The 23,275-nt window shown below is 38.0% G+C and overlaps 1 protein-coding gene across 8 annotated transcripts in view; it reads left to right on the forward strand.

The window, feature by feature from the left end:
- Positions 1-14,308, forward strand: part of WRN (Werner syndrome RecQ like helicase) — a 120,131-nt gene extending 105,823 nt beyond the window's left edge. For 4 of the 8 annotated variants that reach the window (XM_014453601.2, XM_023751849.1, XM_023751851.1 and 1 more), the window contains 3 exons: positions 5,065-5,279; positions 8,833-8,922; positions 12,027-12,761. In XM_014453601.2, coding sequence (XP_014309087.1) covers positions 5,065-5,279; positions 8,833-8,922; positions 12,027-12,146 — 425 coding nt within the window. In that variant the 3' untranslated portion in view covers positions 12,147-12,761. Of the gene's footprint in view, positions 1-5,064; positions 5,280-8,832; positions 8,923-12,026; positions 12,762-13,861 lie in introns of those variants that run through there. The other 4 variants (XR_002828602.1, XR_002828601.1, XM_023751848.1 and 1 more) reach the window with 4 other exon arrangements.
- The last annotated feature ends 8,967 nt before the right edge of the window (positions 14,309-23,275 follow it).

The following is a 23,275-nucleotide window of genomic DNA, read 5'->3' on the forward strand; positions in this document are numbered from 1 at the left end:
TAACAAAGAAACAGAATTTCCGGAGTATGGAGGCCCAGAAATCACGGATTTTAAAAAGATTCCCAGGTGATTCTAATGTGCAGCCAAGGTTGAGAACCACTGGCCTAGTTAGTAAGAGCAAAGGAGCTATGGTACTTTGGGCAAATTACCCAATCTCCCCAAGCCTCAGTTTCCTCCTCTCTTAAACAGGGAGGGAGAATATGCTTTTGTTACAGAGTTGTGAGAAATAATTAGATACTACGCAGAATGCTTTGGCACTTGGTAAGTAGTTAGCCCTCTGGATCCTCAGGTTTACACCCATGGATTCAACTAACTGTGGATCGAAAATAATTGGGGAAAAAAATTCCAGAAAGTTGATCCCTAAACAACACGGTATACTAACTATTTACATAGCATTTACATTGTATTAGGTATTATAAGCAGTAATGGGGAATATCATGATGAGGAAGTAGATGGCAAGATATGGTGGCTTCTTAAATATACCCTTTGTAATTACTTTAATACTCTATTATTTTAGAAGCTAATTTAAAAAATATGAAGTTAATAGGTATACCAGAAGGGAAGTTTCAAAACTATGGACGGGAAAATGAGAGATTTAAGATTATTATTCAGTCAAGTATTGGCAACATCTACTTTATTTGGCTATGGAGAAGAATAGAGGGGGATGCTAATTTGCTTTCTAAATCATATAGTTGTAAAGTTGTTGAATTTTTTATTTGGAAAGGAAATTGGAAATCATTATATTTTCATTTTCCTACTGGCATCCTGTTTCAGAGATAGGAATTTGAGGCCTAGAGGATTGTAAATTGTTTTAAATTAACGTCAAGGTTAATGACAGAGCAAGCTTTCATTTTTACTAGATCATGTCAAAGTTGTCTTGCCAACTCTTTAAAAGAAAGAAATATGCAGTTTTTTAATCCTGGTAGAGGATTTGGGTTTATAATCCTCTAGTTGATGAGTAAAATAAATATACTTAATTATATATGGTTTACTATATTTATATACCTAGTATCTTTATTTTTTAAAAAATATATTTTATTGATTTTTTACAGAGAGGAAGGGAGAGGGATAGAGAGTTAGAAACATCAACGAGAGAGAAACATCGATCAGCTGCCTCCTACATGCCCCCCACTGGGGATGTGCCTGCATCCAAGGCACATGCCCTTGACAGGAATTGAACCTGGGACCCTTCAGTCTGCAGGATGATGCTCTATCCACTGAGCCAAACCGGTTAGGGCTATACCTAGTATCTTTAAATATCTTCTATCTAGTACCCTCTACATTCTGAGTTTAAAAATTTTAATTTGCTTATGTTATCACTTTTAAAATTAAGAAATACTAAAATCCAGCAGATATATAAACATGGAAAATTCTCTATAATTGCACAGCCTGATTCAACAAATATTAGGGATATGAGAAAAACATTTGTAAACATTAGTGACTATAACAGTAGTTAAAACATTTGTCTTTACCATTGTATACTTATTGCAAATAAATTTTCATTCAGATAAATATTAAATTGAAATTCCAAAGACCAATGTAGAATACTTTTGAACATGTTTCATTTTTCTGTCAATATACCATATGTAGGTTGTACATATAATATGAAAAAGTATATTATTGTAGTTTACTGCCAAAGCCAAAGTTGAGATTGCAAGAACCATGAGCTCTAAATTTTATTTCCTTTGATTGTACTTTTATAGCCTGTAAGATACAATTTATCGATGTGAGATTTTGCTTTTGAAATCTTGTTTTTCCTTGATTAAAAACTATTCTTTTATTGGAAAAATGTGTCATAAATGATAAGAAATGAGGATATACATAGTATATTAATGATTCAGAGATGTTATTTTGATCTTTTATTTAACTGTAGCCATATTTTATAATTTGGTATTTTAATGAACAAGTTTGATTGGCATTTAAATTTTATACAATCCTGAATTGAGAATTTTCTATATTTTATTATGGTATAATCTTATACCTAAAAATAGAGTATTTTTAATAGAGTAGACAGAATTGATAAATTCTGTCTAATTTGCTACGTAGATTTTTGTCCTTCTAACTTAATATTGTAAATGAATTCTGTACCTTGTTATTCTTTGAATTTTATCATGTTTATATAATTTTAAGCTGCTGCTTTTATGGAGTTGAGATTCTAACTATGCTTAATAATAAATTAAGCAAGACATTTAATGAGGTACCTGGATAGTATTTTGAATAATTTCATTCTCCTGTTCTTTATGTGCATGTGCTTGGAAATTAGGGCTGGCTTCCCAGGGACCTGCAACAAAAGTAGGGGAAATATGATCTCTTCTAAAGCAACGAAGGAGTGCAGCCAGTCCTTATTATTTCACTCTCCAGTAGATATTTTTAACACTTAGCTGCTTGGAAAGTTAGGGCAGAATAACATGCATCTTTACAGCTAGATGCCACTTATTGGCATATGTATATTGTAGGATGACTTTAAGATAAAAATATAAAGAGTACTTATAAGAAATGTGTAGGTAAATATATACATTTTCTAATTATATCTTGAAATTATATTCTAAGTACAGTATAACACCTGTAATTTATTAAATCACTAATAGTTTAATACCATAGGCAAATGTTTATATATCATAATTTTATGAAAAAAGAGACATTCTTATTTTAGGAATAGTTTCAAATGGAATAAAATACCTTATTTTTTCTTTTTAAAATAATTCATTTAGCCAATGATGATATGATCATACAAGATGTGTCGCTGTATCCCCCAAAATTGGTTTCTATGCTTTACATTTATAGTATGATGAGACTAAGGATGTGCTAGTATAGTTTGTTTATTCAATATTTATTTATTTTTTCATGATCTAATAGCTTTTTTAAAAATTCTTTATTGATTAAGGTATTACATATGTGTCCTTATCCCCCCTAGAGCAGCACTATTCCAAAAAGAAATGTAACATGAGCCAAATATGTAATTTAAAATTTTCTGGTAGCCACATTTAAAAAGTAAAAATAAACAGATGTACTTAATTTTAATATGATTTAATTAACCCAATATATTAAAAATGCTGTCATTTCAACATATAATGAATATAAAAATTGTTAATGAGGTTTTTTTGTACTAAGCCTCTGAAATCAGGTAGGTATTTTATATTCACAATATATCTCAATTCTGATGCTAAATTTTAATTTGAAATACTTAGTCTGTATAAAGCTTTGATAAAATTCATATTTGAATAAAGTAAATGAAGGTACCCAATTTATTTCCAAACATATTTAAAAGTATCAGTTTTAAATTTAATTTAATTTTTGGCTTTCAATCAAGCTTTTAATGAAAAGGTCATAAAATAAGTTTCTCATCATTGTAAAATAAGATTCCATGCTTCTGACCAGAGAAATCAGTCATTGATGAGTTGCTTTCTTATGACACTTGAGGGCTGCATACTTGCATTAGAATTACTTAAAATTAAAAATTTGAGTTCATCAGCCATATTAGCCATATTCCAGGTGCTCAGTAACTGTGGCTAGTAGTTTGGTATCGACAACAAAGTAACAGAGGTAGTTTGGCAATATATATCAAAGATTACAACTTTTGAACTAGCAACCCCTCTTCTGAGAATCTAGAAAGTTGGAAAGATATTTGTAATATAATGTTCATCCGAACTTTTTTTTCCCCAAAGAAAAATTGAAAACAAATGGAAGAGAACTCTAAGTAAATTATGATAGATAAATACAAAAGATGATGATTTTAAAAATGATGAAGTAGTAAGATTGGCAGAATTTCAGTGGTATTAGCATGGTATGACCAAGGGACAAATAAAATTTTAGTTTGGATGATAGATATGATAGTCACATTGCTGATTTTTTTTACATTTAGAGGTAATCTTATATTTCCAAGGTTGTGATTAGCATCAGTTTTACACTTCAAAGCTTTAAAGTTAGAATAAAGTTAGAAACAGTATAAGCCAGTGGTCGGCAAACTGCGGCTCGCGAGCCACATGCGGCTCTTTGAGTGTGGCCACGAAGTTTCAATCGCACTGTAGGTGCGCGCCCACATGTGGTATTTTGTGGAAGAGCCACACTCAAGGGGCCGCAGTTTGCCGACCACTGGTATAAGCCAAATAATTAGATAGACCACTATCCTAATATGTATTAGCTGTGTTACCTTCTCTTCCTGACTTTTTTTTTTTTTAATCTGCAGTTTTATTTGGGAAGTCTTGTCCTGGAGTAGCAAGATAAGAACTTTGGAAGGAAGGAGAGTATAAGCCTGCAAACTAGTAATTTAAAGATCACCTTTTCAGAGTGTCATTTAAAAATACTTGGTGTCTGGCTGTTAATTTGAATTGGGTGTCAGAAATGTGTGATACCAGTTTTTTAAATCACAGGAAAAGGAGGGAATAGTAGTTTCTAAGCTGGAGAATTGCAGAGGAATGTGATGTTGGAAGGAAGTACTTGAAACATCAATAGTGGTCTGAAAGGCATGGCTACATAATTTGTAAAGGTGTAAAGAGACTGACACAGTCTGAATCAGTTCTGTTGAATTACAAAAATTAAAAATTCTTTGATTCTGAAAATAAGATACACCTTTTCCAGGAAACTAATTTAGTTACTAATATGCATTTTAAATAATTCACGTGTTTTGTTATGCTACCAAATCCATTGAAAGGATCATTTTACTGGCTTCTTATTTACAGGTATGGTTAGCTTCTATTTTAAGAATAAATTATTTTCAACACATTAACTTGATATTTGGAATTTGAAGCATATGTAATTCCCTTAGAAACAATTCTGGGAATGGTGGCCTTGATTCCCAGACAGTGTGGAACATAATTTATGCAGCATCCATAACACTGACCTGATTTTGGATCGTGTAGGTAAAGGGTATAGGTGGTGCAGGAGTAAGGGACACATTTTACCCCACTTCTGTTCTGTAGGACTGGCGGCATTGAAAGAGGAACATTTTCTTTGGCCACCCTCCTCCTTTTTTTCCTCCAAAATATTTCACCATTTCCAGCTCATGGGTTTTTGAAAATGTTCTGTGTATTATATTTTTAAGTCTTATTTTTTCATCCTTTACAGCGTTGAATAAAATTAAACTCATTAGAATGTTTGTTCCTGAAAACATTGACACGTACCTTATCCATATGGCAATTGAAATCCTGGAAAAAGATTGTGACAACAGACTGTTATGCCAACCTTCATGTGATTCCAACAAAAAGAGATGTTTTCCCAACTCTGAAGCGAGCTGTTCAAGTCCTAAGAGAAGCAAGGAAGAAGTAGGCCCTGATACCAAGGTGTTAATTATATGAAGAATTTTCATAAAATGTCTGTTCAATTTGCATATTCTAACACTTGAATGCTATTTTTTAAACTGTCATAAATTCTGATATAAGGTTACTTTTAAATCTGTGTGCTATATTTCCGTTGCTTTTCATCACTCTGAGCTGAGAAAAGTGATTTTTTACATGACAAAAGGTGAATATAGTCTGTCATTTTAGCTTATTGTGTAGAGTATTAGCTTAAATTTTTTTCTCTACCTCATATTATATAGCCTGCAAATTACCTATCTTTTATAGGTAATTAATACTGTCTTTAAGTATATGACAGTTTATGTGATTAATGAAAATGAAAACTAATTCTAGTATAAATGCCTCCCAGACTGGTGTATGTTTCATTCTCTCATTCATCAGCTCAGGTACAGGATAATCATGGTTCCTGGTCCTGAGCGTATGCCAGTGCACTTTTTGCAAGATCAGAGAAAGACCATGAATTTAGTATTATTTTAGGTGGCACATTTTATTTAAAAAAACGCTTTGAAAATTATTTCTCTGTGTCTGGTGTGAGAAAAATACTATTCTTTGACAATGTGACTATTAAATGATGGTATGCTAGTACATTTGAAAATTTGGCCTTCAGTATCTTCCAGGTCAAAAATTACAGGACTCCATATGTGTTTGTGAAAACTAATAATTAACTAAAAATTATTTTAGTTCCTAGATGATAAATTCAGCATGGTTGTAGGTGGTTACTGATATTTATATTGGAGAATTAGGAGCTCCATTTCAGTTCTAACATAATCATTATAGGCTTTCCAACAGTTAAACTCCTTTTCTCAATAGAACTGGTCTTATTTAACTACTAGAAGCCTGTTGCACGAAGATTCGTGCAATAGGCTTTCCTTCCCCTGGCTACTGGCACCGGTTTTCTTCCGGCACCTGGGACCCAGGCCTTTGGTCCAGCTGCAGCCGAGAAGCCAAGCCTCTTCAGTCTTCAGCCTTCACTCCAGCCGGAGCCTTCAGTCTTCGCTCTGTGCCTGTGTATGCAAATTAACCGCCATCTTTGTTTGGTTAATTTGTATAGTCACTCTGATTGGCTGGTGGGCGTAGCAGAGTGACACCAATTTGCATGTTTCTCTTTTATTAGTGTAGATGTACTTCAGTTAGGTTTGTTTATAGTCTTGTTCCAGATAACCTCATGAAATTTGATTTATTAGAATTCATTAAATTATTTTGACAATTGAGTTAGCTATAAGAAGGACATTAAAGAAAGTATATGTTGGGTGATATTAGTGAAATTTGCCTTCTAAGCCAGCCTTTTATTTCTGAAATCTATACCAGGTGCCTAAGACCTTATTTTTCTCCAACTTCTACTTATCAATACAGAAAAAAGGTGTAATTTTTAATTTTTCTTGAATATTGAAATACATTTATATAAAGTATTATTTTAAGCACAGATCAGCATTTTGCTTTTCATCTATTGAAATAACATCAGTTCCCAACAACAGAGTGGAGAGACTTTGGGGAGGAATGGATTTAGCCTTTTTTTCCCATTTAGGGGAACAAGGGTTTGGGGGCTGGGAAGTAGATTAAGAGGTGAGTGAGCCAGCCAAAGTATTTTTTTTTTCATCTACCTCCTGCTATGGAAAACTACTCCAATGCTGTCTGTCAGAGTCCTAGTTTCAGGATCTTTCATGTATTAACATTCATTGTCTCTATTGACTTGGTTGTATCCCTTCGTGTATTTCTTCTTATAATTCTGAGGCTTCTGAAAGAGAATAATGTCAGGACAAGATTTAGTTTTTTTATCAGTTGGTGCATTGTTAGATTTACAACTATTGTGATTGTTGTTAAGATAGAGGCCTAGTCGTGCCTATGTTTTAAGGAGGAAGATTATGTCTTGATATGTGGTAGCTGTGAATTAATATACAGAGGTATACAGTGGGTTCTTTAAATATGTAAATATTTTATTTCAGAAAGTTTTCTGATAGTTTTTAAGATTTTGTTTATTTCAGGAAACTTCTTAAATTTTACTTCTCATTTCTAATTCTCTCTCGAGCTTTTCTTCACTCAGTTTTGAGTTTTTCTGATTTTGATTTATGGTGTTCTTTCATGTTTTGAATTATTTTCTTAATCTTTTTCAGCTCATTTTGAGAAGTTAGTTTTATTCTGTGTCTTAGAAAGTCTTTCTGGTGTCTGGGATTTGACCGTGATACTTTTCTGTTGCTCATTTTCATGTGAAATGAATTTTCCTGCACTTTCCTAAGAAGGCATGGTTCAGGATAGTTTGTCCAGGTTCACAGAGCAATCCCTCCTGTGGTTCTTGTGTAATGTTCAAAGCGTGGAAACTTGGCTATGAGGTGCCCTCCTCTGCCACTTGCCCCCGGGCTTTCTCCTCCCTGTGCTTCTGCTAGGCCTGTCCTGCTTGGTTTTTATTTCACCCCAGCAGTTCCGGTGAGTGGGGCCTTCTCCTGGGAGGCAGCTTTGCCTGGTCAGGAGAGTTCTCAGGAGCCAGCTGCTGTCGCCACTCAAAGGGCTACTGTGGGCCCCTTTCAGCCACCTGCAAAAGCCCTCCCACTTTCGAATGCTGTTCTCTGCTCATCTGTCATGCTTTCCAGTAGACTGGGGTTCTCCTGTGCTCAGGCACCTCACTGCTTGCCTCTGCTTCCTCCCATACAGATGCTGCACCAGGCAGGTCTATGGCTTGTCTTCACATGCTTACAGCTTCAGTTTCCCAGGGATACCTTTCAGCTTTCTTTATTGTAAAAGTAGATGATGAATTTTTGTTTTTTGTATCTAGTTCTATCTGATTTAGTACTGGGAATCAGAGAAATTTCAAAACTATGCTGCTGTTTCTACCATCTTCCTAGCACCCTCTCCTTCTGCATCACTTTTTTCCTTCTTATTTCTCCTGACTTCCAAAAGAGAGAGAGAATCTCCTGCCCTGCCACTGAGTTTCATTATAAATTAAAATATACAATATTATTTGCAAACTATTTTAAGATACTCATAAAAATGCCTTATAAGTAACATTACTGCAATCATTGTTAAAATTCAATACCTCAGAATAATAATTTTCTTTTTAAATTAAATTTATTGGGGGTGACATTGGCTAATAAAATTATATAGGTTTTAAGAGTACAATCCTATAATACATCATCTGTATATTGTATTGTGTTTTCACCACCCAAAGTCAAGTCTCCTTCCATCATCATATATTTGACCCGTTATTACATCCCTCCCCGTGTCCCTCTGGAACCACCATACTGTTGTCTGTGTCCATGCGTTTTTGTTTGTCTTGTTTGTTCATTTATTGCTTTCAGTTTTACATCCCATATATGAGTGAAATTATATGGTTCTTGACTTTTTCCATCTGACTTATTTCACTTAGCATGATATTCTCAAGATCCATCCATGTTGTCACAAATGGAAGTATTTCAATAAGAATTTTCTTAAGCTTTGCTTTGTTAGGCATAGTGTTTTTTAAGAAAATAGTGCATGCTGTAAATATTTTGTATGCCATAAAAATGTTAAAGATTTATGGAAAACATCCCATGATTGTTCTCTGAAGGAGAAGAGTCACAGAAATGCACTAACTTCTTGGAGTCAGCCACCCAGTGATCCAGAAATAGAAGATTTATTTACAGACTCTCAGTTACAGGTAACATTGATTAGTGAAATAGTTTTTGTGAAAATACATTAGGCTTGATAACTAATATGTTTAGATATATCTTTGTTTTATATGAAATGAAATACAAATATAAATATTTCTCTATTTGCTTATATATGTGCACATAAAATCAGCAAATGAGTTAATGTTTTGTATACTCAACTTAATGATAATAGTTTGTTAATAGAATTTAGAGTATCAAGAAGATGTAAATGTCACCTTAAAATGTTATTATGATTGCTGGGAAGTTTAGTCTTCTACTGATAAAGGAAGTCATCTCTGACAGGCATTGTTTCTGGTAGGTGAGCTAGACTTCATAATTAAAATTTCCTCGGATACTTATTGTTGAGACTCAAAAGATACACACAGTGTAAGTAAGTTTTCCCTTTTTCTCTCTGAAATGAAATTATTATTATACTTATAGGAAAAATGCTGAAGATCATATTCTACAGAAATGTTACAGAAGATAAAAGACTTCATATATTAGCTACCAATTAATGAGTGTCATGAATAAATCAGAATGTGTTTTGATATTTTGCATTTATTCTCACTTAATTCTCCAAATAATCTAGTAATGTTAGGTACTTTTATTCTCATTTTCTGTGTGAAGTAATTGAGGCTTAAAGAACATTCATAAGGTCATTCATTTATCAAGTGACTCCATTAGAACTTAACCTAGTTCTGTCTGGGTTCAAAGTTCCTGCTTATCCCATGGTATTTGGGTACAGTAAGACTTCAGGTTTTTTCCTCCTAGATTTCATGCTATGTTTTAGTGTTTGGCTTTGTTATAATCTTAACTCAGTGGTTCTCAACCTTCCTAATGCCGCGACCCTTTAATACAGTTCCTCATGTTGTGGTGACCCCCAACCATAAAATTATTTTCGTTGCTACTTCATAACTGTAATTTTGCTACTGTTATGAATCGTAATGTAAATATCTGATATGCAGGGTGTATTTACATTGTTACAAATTGAACATAATTAAAGCATAGTGATTAATCACAAAAATAATATGTAATTATATATGTGTTTTCCGATGGTCTTAGGTGACCCCTGTGAAAGGGTCGTTCGACCCCCAAAGGGGTCACGACCCACAGGTTGAGAACCACTGTCTTAACTGTTCTATTTTTAAAAAAATATTTTTATTGATTTCAGAGAGGAAGGGAGATCGAGATAGAGATAGAAACATCAATGATGAGAGAGAATCATTGATGGGCTGCTTCCTGCATGCCCCCTACTGGGGATCAAGCCCGCAACATGGGTATGTGCCCTTGACCAGAATCGAACCTGGGACCCTTCAGTCCATAGGCCAACGTTCTATCCACAGAGCCAAACCAGTTAGGGCTGTTCTCCTTCTTCTAAATGCACTCAGGGGCCTAACTCTAATTGTAAGCAACTTTAGTTGTCTGTGGCTACAAGGGATGTAGATATTAAGGTCTTTTGGGAATAATAAATATTTCTGTGCCAATTTTATGTTTACCCAAATGCCTTTTATCTGTGCTATTTTATATCCCTAATATTTATTATCTGTAAGGCAAACATTATAGTAAATCTAATAACTCTTCTCCTGATCATCTCTTCCCTGTAAGGAAATAAGTGCTCAGGAGAAAAGGTACTATATTAAACAGCTTTTTTTTTTTTTTTACTTTTAGCTTTTGCAAAAATGTGAATAGTCCTTTCTTCTACACTTGATTTCTTTAATTAAGTTGGAACAGCTAGTAGATTTTACTATTTCCATTTTTACTTATTTATTTTATCCTCACCTGAAGATACAACCTTTATTGATTTTTAGAGAGAGAAAGGGAGAGGGAGAGAGAGAGAATCATTGATGTGAGAGAGAAACATCAATCAGTTGCTTCCCTCACACTACCCAACTGGAGCTCGAACCCGAGATCTGGGTATGTGCCCTGACTGGGAATTGAATCCACAGCCTTTTGGTGTATGAGATGACACTCCAACCAATTGATCCATACCAGCCAGAGCACTTTTTACCTTTTTAAATACAGGCTTTAGAGTTTTTTTGCCAAGTATCTTTTACTACCCCTCCTCCCCCCCGACACACACCATCCTTAAATATTTAGAAACCATTTTTTAAACATAGAAAACATAATAAAATAGTAAGCCATTAATGTACAATATATAGGTATAGTCTTCATTTTTTAAATGGAATAAACCATACTTTTGTACCTTTGGCTAGCAGACATTATAACTGAGATGAGGCCACCATATCATAAAGTTCTTCAAATAGTTCTGATAACTAAAGTAACTCTGCCGGATTCCACAGTGTACCAATGGTAGGATGATTTCTCTGTCATGTCCTCAAACTAAGATAACACAAGTTAATACAATTTTAGCCTTATGGAACACTTACCTACTTAAAACTTTTATTTTTTTCATGTGTGGGTTGTTTAGTGCACAATCACTGTCTTTGGTTCTTAAAACAATTTTTCTTCAGGGATTTTTAGGGTTCTGAAGCTTCATTTGGTGCACGGGCCCCTAAAATTGTGCAAAGTATTGTACATGGATATGTTTGTCTTTTTCTTTTTTTTCTCAGAAGCGGATCTCTGATTTTTAGCAGATTCTCAAAAGTCTATGAAATGAAAAAAATTTTAAATTTATTTGGCAAATTTATTTGAGTATCTTCTATGTCTCAGTAACTCTGCAAGGGACTGAAGGTGACTAAACCATTTTACTCCGTCTACCATTGTACGTGTAGAAGTTACATGCTTTTTCAGATGCCTAATATAACGGTGTGTGCATGCACACATGTTTGTGCACACATGTACCCAAGTGGATATCTTCCTCAGAGCATTAAATTCGCCATTTTGGTCACCTCCAAGCACATACACTATGGACCTGAAATGATACCTAGCTTTTTCCTTCCCGAGTGAGTGTCTGTACATGAGTGTATAAGCATACACAGGATGGCAAGTAAATTGCCTAAAGCAATGATATAGTGATCTTGTATCTCTTTTTTTACTTTTTGATCCAGAAATAAATTGTATGATTTCACTATTTTGTTTTATTTGGCAAGAGAAAGCTTATGGCTATATATTTAGTAATCTATGTTATTCCTTTTCTGTTTCTTTCTTACAGACTTCACCCAAAACCTCACAGAGAAAATTACCTGAATGGTTTGCCAAAGGAAATGAGACTTTACCTGTTACCAGCAAGAAATCAATGGCCAAAACAAAAAAGAAGGGTCTTTTTAGTTAAAAGGGCAGCTGCCAGAAGAATTATGTTTGTCTTGCTGTATTATAAGAGAGGTACTGTATTTTATTTCTGAAAAGAGTGGGAAATAATATGTAAGCTTAAAAATTATTTAATCTCAAAGTAAAATTCATCTATTCACTAATCAGCTGGCATCTTATAACAGCCTTGTGCAATTTCTATAAAATTGAGTCTTCTGAGTACGTCATAGAATGCTGAGTTTCCTTTAAGATTGCTTTAAGAATTGTTATTGCCCGGTTTTCTAATCATTTTATATCAGCAGTATATTTGGAAAATGTAATTTGTGTGATATGATACAGATAACAGATTAGTAGCTGTATGATGATAATGTGTGTGATGTAAAACATTCCTGTATTACCCAGATTCTGTCTTGTACATGAGGAAAACAGTGATTTTACAAATTGCCTTTACTCTCTTTAGACAGTACTCCTCTACACGTTGTTAAATGGACCAGAGCTGTGAAAGTGAAACATTTTGGGTTCCATGTAAATAGGGAAAAAGAATATAACAAAAGACACCATTTGTACTAGAAAACTGCATTTTCTACAATATTTCTATTATTTTTTAAATAATAAACTTAAAAATGTTATTTATACTGAATGTTATGAAGAGTGTATATCAATCTATTTTAAGCCTTCGTTTACTTAATAACATTTTTTGAGGGTGTCAGAATTTGATTCTAAAATCTATTAATGTCATACATATAACTTAAATATCTGAAACCCATACTCTTGACTCTGATTTAGGTAAAACATAATTAATATAGCTTTAAGCAGTTGATCATATAGCCTTAATTGACTTTGGTAAAGACAAATAACTGTTGTTAATAAAGAAGAAATATATGCATGATTGTTCCAGAAAAATGAAAAAACGAAAAATCACCAATAGTCCCACCAATTAACCCCTTTTATGACATTTGCCATAACTTCTTATATTTACTTCTTTTCTAAGTTTGTTACATGAATAATATAAGAAAGAATTTTCTTTGTAAAGCATTCAAGCTGCACTTAAAACATGGAAGTCCCCACAGTCCTGTTTCCTCACATGCCATTACCAGCCTTTACCAGAAGGTAACTTCTGTCATATATATGACATGTGGTTCTCTAGTCATTTCTTCTGCATTTACTTGCTTTTGCATTTGCATCTGTACATATTCTCTTTTTTTTAACACAAATGAGATCATGCTATAATTTTCGGGAGCAAATTTTGTGCTTAATATATCATGAAGTTCTTTCCATGTCAGTACATATTGATCTCATTGTTTTTTTTACAGTAACATAATATTCTCTTCTATAATTTATATAATCACTTTTCTATTGGTCATTTCTATTTGAACAGTTTTGTCATTGAATAATCTTCCACAGAATCTGTTCTGTGGCTTTATGCGGTACAGGAATTCTCTGAGTGTGGTCTGCAGACTGTTTGGAGTCCCTAAGACCCTCTCAGGGGGTCTGCAAAGCCAAAACTATTTTCATAATACCAGGATGTTATCTGCCTTTTGTATTATGTTGATATTTGCAATGAGGGTGCAAAGTCATAGGGAGTAAAACCACTGATATTTTAGTGCAGCGATCACCAACCGGTGGTCCGCAGACCACTGGTGGTCCAGTGAGGTCCAAAAGGTTGGCAACCGCTGTGTTAGTGCAAAGCAAGGCAATGGTACCGAATTATTGATTGTACTAATTCTTAGTCCTTTTCAGCACTCTGTGTGATGAAATGCCAGTATGCATAAAGCTCTTCAGCTGCCAAAGCATGATGGTCATCTCCTTTGATTGTTTGAGTTGTCCCCATGGAACACCACTTCTATTGAAAAGAATGACTGACGGAAACTGTGATTAGCCAGACGTGGGTGTTCGGTGGACATTTCCTGAAAACTGAGCAAAGTCGTCCTCCCACTTCAAGGAAAACTGCTGATTATTTGTCTCCAGTGATAAAATTGGAGAGTTCTAGAGAAATTTATAATTTTGAAAAACTTGTGTCTGTTACCAGGAGTTTGACAGCTTCCCATACCATAACGCAGACTCTTCTAATGAGATGGAAAGGGTTAATTTTTTAAAAAATATTATTGATTTTTGGCAACAGTTAGAAGATCTGCATAACTCAGAGAACCAATATTTTCTGAATGATTAATACATCTATATTATAAAAGGCCTGTGACCCTACTGCCCTAACGACCAACGGCTGGCGTGGGTGGGCGGGGCTGTGAGCACAGCCAAGCGATTTTGTGTGCTGGGCTTCTAGTCTCTATATATAAAAGTCTAAGCCACCTTTAGGATGGAACGACCAGAGTGACCAGAACGACTGGTTGCTATGACGTGCACTGACCACCAGGGGGCAGATGCTCAACGCAGGAGCTGCCCCCAGCCCACAGGCCCCGATTGTTGATGGGGCCTGCTGGCCACCCTCCTGGTCCCTCCCCCCAGCCGGTAGGCCCTGATTGACCTGCCACCCACCCGCTGTGGTGGCGGTTCGCCCCTCCCCCCTGCTGGCAGGTCCTGATCGCTCAATCAGGGCCAGGCCCCAGGCTGGGACGGGACTGGGGGTGGGTGGCGGCAGACACAGGCTACGAGGGAAGGAGGAGGGGAGGCAGGGAACCTGATTGGTCCTGATTGCCGCCCAGGCCTAGGGACCCCACCTGTGCACGAATTTCGTGTACCGGGCCTCTAGTGTCTAATAAAATCATGCATGGACAAAAGATCCATTCAGAGTGCACAGTGGACCAAAGGGTTTTAACATAGCACAGTAAGACACTAACACTTGTCCAGTTTGGATATAGTTTCAAAGAAGAATGTCTTCAATTATCTGGAAAGGTTATGAAAATACTTCTCCTTTTTCCAACCACATACCGGTTTGAGATCAAACTTTCTTCATAAACTTTGGCCAGGACAGCATATCGAAACAGATTGAATGAAGAAGCAGATCTGAGAATCCAGACACTTCTGTTAAACCAGATGATGATGTCACTTTTCTCAATATTGGGAGTGGGGTTTCCAAAAACTGTATTGATGTTAACATGTAATACTGCTATTTTTAAACAAATTAATAAGTATTTTTAAATTTTTTCTCAGTTTTAATTTCTAAAAATGGTAAATACTGATAGCTATTACCTACATTAACAAAAGCTCCATGGGGTTCTTAATAATTTTTAAGGCTATAATAGGGTCCTGAGATCTAGGAGGTTGAAAACTGTTTATATGATATTTTATTATACAGAAGACATCTATGAATTATTTAATTTTATGTTGGACATTAAAGTTGCTTCCAGTTTTTCTGCTATTTTAAGTACCACTTTGAAATGAAATATGGAATAGTCTCACAGCAAATACCAGAAGGAGAGAGAAAATGAATTTTGTTGTGGACTTGATGCCTTTCCGTCATACGTGGCCCTTGGTTTCTGTTTGGGTTGTTGCAGGAGAATAATTCTGGCCTCGACATGCAATGGCACCTACGACCTCATCTGAGCTAGTCTTTGGCAACAGCCCTTGGATCTGGGGTGGGCACGTGTCCTCAGCTGTTCCAATCAGAGTGAACCTCAGGATTCATATGGAAATGCTAAACCAAAATGCTCTTTCCCCTGCTGTTACTAATGAGGAAAGAAGTGTGAACCTTGGGAGCATTGGAGCAGTTTTAGGATCATGCGGAATCATCCTTAGTGAAGCTGGCTCTGAGGTAGGCAGGGTGAAAACATGGCACAAAATCAGGTTGCTGGTGATGTTTCTGGGCTCCTAGCTCAAGCCTTTCCTAAAGTCAGACATAACTGGATATTTCAGATACATGGGGCATCAAAATCTCTTCACTGGTGTTAAATCTGTCTCAGTGAGGGTTTTTTGTTTTACTTCCAATTGTGTGCAGTTGTCACAACAGTACATCATGTGGTTGATAGAAAGGCCCTCCTATAGACCCAGAAGACAACGTTTCTTCATTGGCGAAGGATATGGAATCTCAGAGTTCTGCCAAGTGGATGACAAAGCGCACGCTCCTGGGCGGAGGCGGAGGTTCCAAGATCTCCCCAGTTCTCATTTTCCATGAGTTCCCCTGTGGTTTTTGTCTCCTCCCCTCTCCAGGCTGCGCCCCCTCCCCACCAGCAGAGTGTGTTTTGGAAGCTCTGCCGTATGAATCTGCCTGATCACCAGGTGCAGGTAACTGGTACAAAATGATCACAGCACATAGAGTATTTACTGTAAGAATAGTTGGACTGAACTTGAATTTCCCGGGTATAGCACCATTCTTCAGTAGTCTCAGGCCTCAAGTCTCAGTCTCAGGTTCATTCTTAAAAACAAGGAATTTCTGAATATCTCATGCTATCTCCTCCAGAAAGTATTAATTACTTTATCTTAGTGTTGTCAGACGAATCCCTGACAGTTGTTTAGAATACAAAAACACTGTGTTCCCACCAGATTGTTAAAATAACAGAATAGAAGATTTTTCCTATTCAAAGAGGCTGTGATAGAATTAACTAAGAGCATGAAAGATCCCGTGGAATGACCTTGAGGTCATTTTAGAGCTAAATATACTGTAGGAATAATAAAGGTTAGCTATCCTCAACACTTCGCCTATAAGAATGTGACAGGGGCAGCCCCATTGTAATCAGATGGTTGTTAGTGGTTTGCTTAATGACAGGGGAGTTAAGTAGTTCTGACATTTAAGGGCTCAGGGGTAAAATTCTCAGTGTACCAAAGTAACTTATTTTTCACTGAACGAAGGGTGCAAAGGGATGGGCATCCTAGAAGCTTTTAAAAAGGAAACCTTTTAAGTTTAGTTGGAATAATAAAATATTTGGAAGTTGATATAATATTCTGTTTCATGAATCAGTATCTGTTAAGACAGTCTTAAAATTTCTGAATATAAATTACTTTTAATTTCTTCGAAGGCCTATTGTAGCCGATTAAGGATAGGGATTTTTAAGCTGTGGAGTGCTGAATGTGCAAGATAGTGAGGAACAAGGCAGGAGAAGAAGGCGTCTGCTGGAACTCTATAAGCCTTAGAGAAGATGGGCTTATCAAGCCCCCAGGCCCTCTTTGTCTTGGGACCTAATGGGGGCACTTTATTATTTTTATTGATTCACTTGAATTTTATACAGTTTAAAGCATCCAGCAAGAAACTGTCAGTTTCTTTCTTTTAAAAAATGTTTTATTAAATTTATTGCGGCGACACTGGTCAGTAAAACTGCACAGGTTTCGAGCATACAATTCCATAATATGTCATCTGTACATTGCATTATGAAAGCAACACATCAACAAAAAAGACAGTTTCTTTTGTTTCTTTGGCTCATTTTCATGCTGGGAGTGACTAATGGAACCTTTACTTCACTGGTTCAAGAGCACCATCTACTGGTTAATTCTGGTAATTCAGGTTATATGGTGCGCAGGAAGCCAGATCATTGGTTTCTGGTTTTGGGTTCAGGTATGTGGCTAATGTGTCAAGATGTTAAAGGAGAGAGAGGTGTTTACTCTGGGCCAGTTTCTGTGAGCCACATAGAAGCTGGACTCTGTGCATTCATTTATAGAGCAGCAGGGATTTAAGTCTAAGTCTGTCAACCAGTCCCTATGTACTTGGCATAATAGGATTTATTTCTCTTGTCAACTGGAAATCTTCCTTGGACCTTTACTGAGAAAATTCCGTGGCTCCCTAGTTTAAAAAGGAGCTTCTTAAACATTTTTTTTTTCTTTTTACCTATCCTACCCCCCAACAGAGATCTCATTACATCTGGTCTCCAAACCTAGATTCTAAGTGTCTTGAAGATAGAATTGAAGCCTCTACTAAGTACCATACTGCTTACCACCCTAGATGGGACCCACCTTCAGGCCACCCATCCCCATCTGTGATAACCGTAGTTCCGGGATAGCCGTGTGTTAGGAGCTGAATTGTGTCTCCTGCCTTCCCCCAAGGACATATGTTGAAGTCCTAACCCCCAGTGCCTCAGCATCTGTTTTTGGACATAGTGTTTTTAAAGGGGAAATTAAAATGCGGACATTAGGGTGGGCCCTAATGCAACATAAACTGGTCTTCTTCTTAGAAGAGGAGATCAGGACACAGACACTTGCAGAAGAAAGACCAGGTGAAGGCACAGGGAGAGGACGGCCGTCCACAAGTCAAGGAGAGAGGCCCCGAAGAATCCGAACCTTCCCATACCTCCATCTTGGATTCCAAACTCTTTTGTGTAACCCACCCATCTGTGGCAGCTCCAGCAAACACCTGGAGTCTTTCATTGTTTAAATTTATTCTGTAAAACGGGCCAGTTAAATAGCCTTTCTCTGAGCAAAGTTTTCCGTTCACACACATCCTGTGGGGTCCCGGGACTCTATTTCTTCGATATTTAGACCATATTCAGGTGATGCTGAACTCAGTAGAGAGGGGAATGCAGGAGAATCAAGCCAGGAGTAAGCTCCTGGGTGGTTGCAAATGCCTGTCTGCATTGTTAAGGGCTCTAAGAACCTCTTGCCTGGAACACAGGCCTTTTGCAGCTTGGCACCAACTCGCTTCACATTAAACTGAAAAGCAAAGTCGCAAATACAGCACGTGTTCATTAGAAAAAATAGAAATGCAATTAGAAAAATAAAATTTCTATATCCTCCCCACTCAGAATTAACTATGGTTTTCAATGAGGGGTTTGCTCTCTTGTTCACTTTGATATAAATTCTGACACCTTGTCATGTTCACTCACATTTTTGTTGTTTGTTTGTTAATCCCCACCTGAGGATATTTTTCCCCATTGCTTTCCAGAGAGAGTAGAAGGGAGACGGGGCAAGAGTGGGGGGAGAGAGACAGAGAGAAACATCTACGTGAGAGAGACACATTGGTTGCCTCTGGCACACACCCTGACCCCCTAACTGAGGTATGTGCCCTGGAACCTATGACCTCTCAGTGCGCAGGCCAATCCTCTAACTACTGAGAACACCGGCCAGGGCCACAACTCATTTTTAATGGCTACACAGCATATTATTGCATGACATGCCATGCTTTTTTAACTCTTCTCCTAATTTTGGGTACTTAGAATATTGCTATTTGTTGTTGTGCTGCCATGGCCATCTTTTTAAATACTTTTAAGAAATGAAAATCCTCTTGGCATAAATTCCTGGATATGGACTTGTAGGGTCACGACTTTTCATTTTAAGGCTTTGACACTTATTATCAAATTGTTCTCCATAGAACACTCTCAGTCATTTCCGTAGCCTCTCACCAGCACTAGCATTATCATTCTTTTGTATTTTTTGCCAACCTGATAGGTCAAAAATGGTCCCACTACTATATATAATGTGAATTTCTTTTCTCAGTGAGAGTCAAACATTATTTCATGAGTTTCTTGATAAAATTGTACTTTATTCATTAAAAATGGGGTCTTTTGAAAAGCACATAAAATTATGAAACAATTTTTATGGGTTAAGAATTGAACTTTTTCTCTGTTATATTTATTTCTAATTTCCCTCTCTTTTGCCATTTACCTTTTAATTATATTCATGTACCCATTCCACAGGAGGAGATCTTGGTGCCTATCTGGGTCCACCTTGCTTCTCTATGAGTTTCCCAGAAAAGATGTTGCTATTTGCCTCTGCCCACGTTTCCAGGCAGGGGAATGGGCTGGAGTCCAGGGAGGTGAACAGTGCTTCCTTTCTAGTGTAATTTTCCTGTCAATGGAACTGCCAGGCAATCAACTAATCAACTGTCCATAAGGAAAAATTTTAAAAAAACAACACAGTCTAATCCTAGATGAAGAAAAGAGTAATTCTTTCATTAGCAGAACTCTGTCTCTGCCTCTAGGAAGAATGGTTCCCACCATTGTGCTATGTTGGGCTATTTCTTGCTTTTGATGAGACCTGGGGCATTCAGGTGGGCCTCACCAGATTTCAGTGTCTGCTTCATTTATCAGCTAACAGTACCGAATAGGATTAAATCCTATTAATTTACAGTCTCCTGAAGATGAAAAGAATTTTTTGAGTTTTCTCAAATTCTTCCCGTCATACGCGATATCCCAGATGTCCATTGGTCACCACCCCCCGCCCCCTCACCTCTCCTGTCTCCCTCAGTGATCTTGGCATACTCAGCTTGGACTCTGCTGAGTGTACCTTGGAAAAATCAAGAGTTCACTCCATGACTTAAAAACACACACAAAAGAATCCCAGGTTGTTAGGATGTGCTTTGCTTCTGTGTCAAGAAGTGCATTCTCTTTCCAACTTCGTCCCTTGTACACCGGTTGGAGTGGAATTTATTCACACAGGAAGACTTTAAGAGCCGCCTGGGCTTCCCTAAGGATTTCAGCACACGGTGTGTATTCATGTGTAGGGGCTTACGCTGTACGCTCCACAGCCAGTAAACCTATCTGGATATTCTTGTCCTTCCCAAAGTCTCCTCGAGGCTGTTACATCACTAGGGGTGTCCTCACGCTGTGCCCAGCTTTAAGGTTCCTTTCCTTCCTCTCCACCCTAATTTCTCCCGAGAACTTCAGGTTCTTCCCCCTGAGCAGCATGGGCCCTCCCTCGTTTTTCGGTTTTTATTGTAGGCACAAGCCAGGCCCTTGGCGGGAACTCACCTTCTGCCTCCAGACTTATCATGACATTGACTCAAGGGGAAGGTCAGTGCTTCCCTCCAGAGGATTCCTGATGAATACAGTTACCTCTGTCTCTTCACACACAGGTGCACAGACAGGCCTCCTTTGGAGATGGGCTGACAGGGTGTTCCATCTTCCTGCAAGGGCTTCCGTGAGGCCAATTGGGTAGCTTTGAAGTGTGTTCCCCACAGTGGGAGACAGGGACTGGGTCTGACACCGGCATAGGTTCCCAGGGGGACTGAAGCTGCTGTGGTGGCAGAGCCCGGAGAGGTGCTTGTGCTGGGAGCAGCCTGCTCTCCTGGAATTCATCAGGGCCCAGGATGTGTGACTGTTTCCTGTGGACACACATGGGCCGAGTGGGAGTGAGTCCTGGTGGGTGGTCTTCTCGGGGCCTGTTGTGCAGGGTTGACTGGTGTAGAGAGGAAAACGCAGCATGAGGAGGCTGGTGACACTGCCTCTGGATGCCAAAGGGTTGAAGAAGAAGTTGACAAGAGGCCCCTGGGGTCACGGGAACCTTGAGGACCTTCTGAAGAACCCGTGGAAAGCACCACCACATCTCATGTGTGGCTTGCAGCCAGGCCCATGTGGGAACACTCGTGATGCAAGAATCCCACACCTCCTCACTCATTGCCCCCCCTTGCACCCCAGGAGAGGTCTGAAATCACAGCTTCTCTGCAAGGAAGAGGTAGCCAGGAGAGAACAGAGGGCAGAGAACTACACACCCACTTCCCCATTTCTGAACTGAAGCCAGCAAAAGTGGAAGGATGGAAAAATCCAACACTGAGCTAAGTCTGGGAACTTTCACTATTCTATGGGACTAAGTATTTCAGCTTTTGAATTGAGGCTATTTTTTAAAGTGACCGAAGGATATTTTATTATCTTCCAGGAGTTCAGGTCATGTGTCCTGCACCCAGTCCCACGCTCACCGTGGGTGCCCAGCACCTTTCATGCTCTCTGTCTTCCTAGAACCGTGGTCGGCAAACTGCGGCTCGAGAGCCACATGCGGCTCTTTGGCCCCTTGAGTGTGGCTCTTCCTAAGCCTTAGGAGTATCCTAATTAAGTTAATAACAATGTACCTACCTATATAGTTTAAGTTTAAAAAATTTGACTCTCAAAAGAAATTTCAATCGTTGTACTGTTGATATTTGGCTCTGTTGACTAATGAGTTTGCCCACCACTGTCCTAGAATGTTCTCCATCCAGTGGAACCCTGGTTCTCTCCTCAGGTCCAGCTCAGGGTCACTCCACCAGGAAGCTATCATGGATCCACCCAAGTAGAGACTTTTTTTTTAACTTCAGAGAGGAAGTTAGAGGGAGAGAGAAACATCAGTGATGAGAGAGAATCATTGATTGGCTGCCTCCTGCAGGCCCCACACTGGGGATCGAGCCTGCAACCCAGGCATGTGCCCTGACCAGGAATCAAACTGTGACCTCTTGGTTCATAGGTTGACACTCAGCCACTGAGCCACGCCAGCTGGGCCCAAGTGGAGACTTTTGCTGACCCCTGTACATCCTCTTAGCACCTTAGTTAAATTATTCGTTTAGTACAACATAGACCGTACCTAGAATTTCACAGAAGTCTATGCTAAGCAGAAATAGGGTAATTTTCTAACCCTGAAACAAACCAGTTCTCTCTTTTGCATGGATGTCAGTCTCTCTGTGCTCCTGAGAAAAGGAGAGAAATATCACTTCAAAACTTGATGGGAAAGAAAATTAAATTCTTAGCCCTGGGGCCTGTGAAATCCTGAACTGACACCTTTGCTGCCATCCCAGCAGGGTCCGCACCCTCCAAGACTGGCGCGTTTAGAAGCAGAAGCACAGCTGACGTGATACATTTTTATTTACCCTTCCTGCCTGTGAAAGGCTGCGCGCGTCAATTTATTCCTGTGGTGTCTGACAGGCTGTGATCTGATGCTTCCCTCTGTTCTGAGAGCCCCTTCCTGCCAGGCGATGCCTGCCTGGGGAGACATACTCCTGCAGAAAATGGAGCCAGCCACAGAAACAGGTCACAGAAAAGTTAGGACCTTGTTGAGGTGGAGAAGTCACTAAATTGGAGACACCATGCCTCTGAAATCCCAGGGCCCCAGAATGTTGCTGGAACTGGGCTTTTGTTTTGTATAATATTTTATGGTGGCTGGGGAATGTCTGTCTAAGCGAACCCATTTTTTATATCAATGGGAATAACAACATTATTGTCACCTTCTTTTATTTATTTTATTTTTTTCATTTTCACCTTCTTTTAAATAAAAGAAGTAAGATGGGCCGCATTTAGAGGTGTTGGTGTCATCCCCGGTTGAGGCAGCCTCAGTGATGGTGTTAGAAACAGCATTTAGTAAGAAGAAAAGGAAATTATGAAGAGTGTTCCCTCTCCCCAGTCCTTCCCCTTTACCCAGTGGAAACTTCAAGCATATTCTTGGCTAAATGGTTCAACCTTATAAATTTCTTCAATGAAATTTCTGGTTCATGAATGTAAAAAATACGTCAATGGCTTAATAACAAAATGAACGTTCCCCAGCAAACAGGAGGATTTTCTAAGATCAAAATAAAGAAAGACGAAAGGAAACAGAAAC

Source organism: Myotis lucifugus, unplaced genomic scaffold, assembly GCF_000147115.1.
Source record: "Myotis lucifugus unplaced genomic scaffold, Myoluc2.0 scaffold_26, whole genome shotgun sequence".
In the NCBI taxonomy this organism is placed as follows: Eukaryota; Metazoa; Chordata; class Mammalia; order Chiroptera; family Vespertilionidae; genus Myotis; species Myotis lucifugus.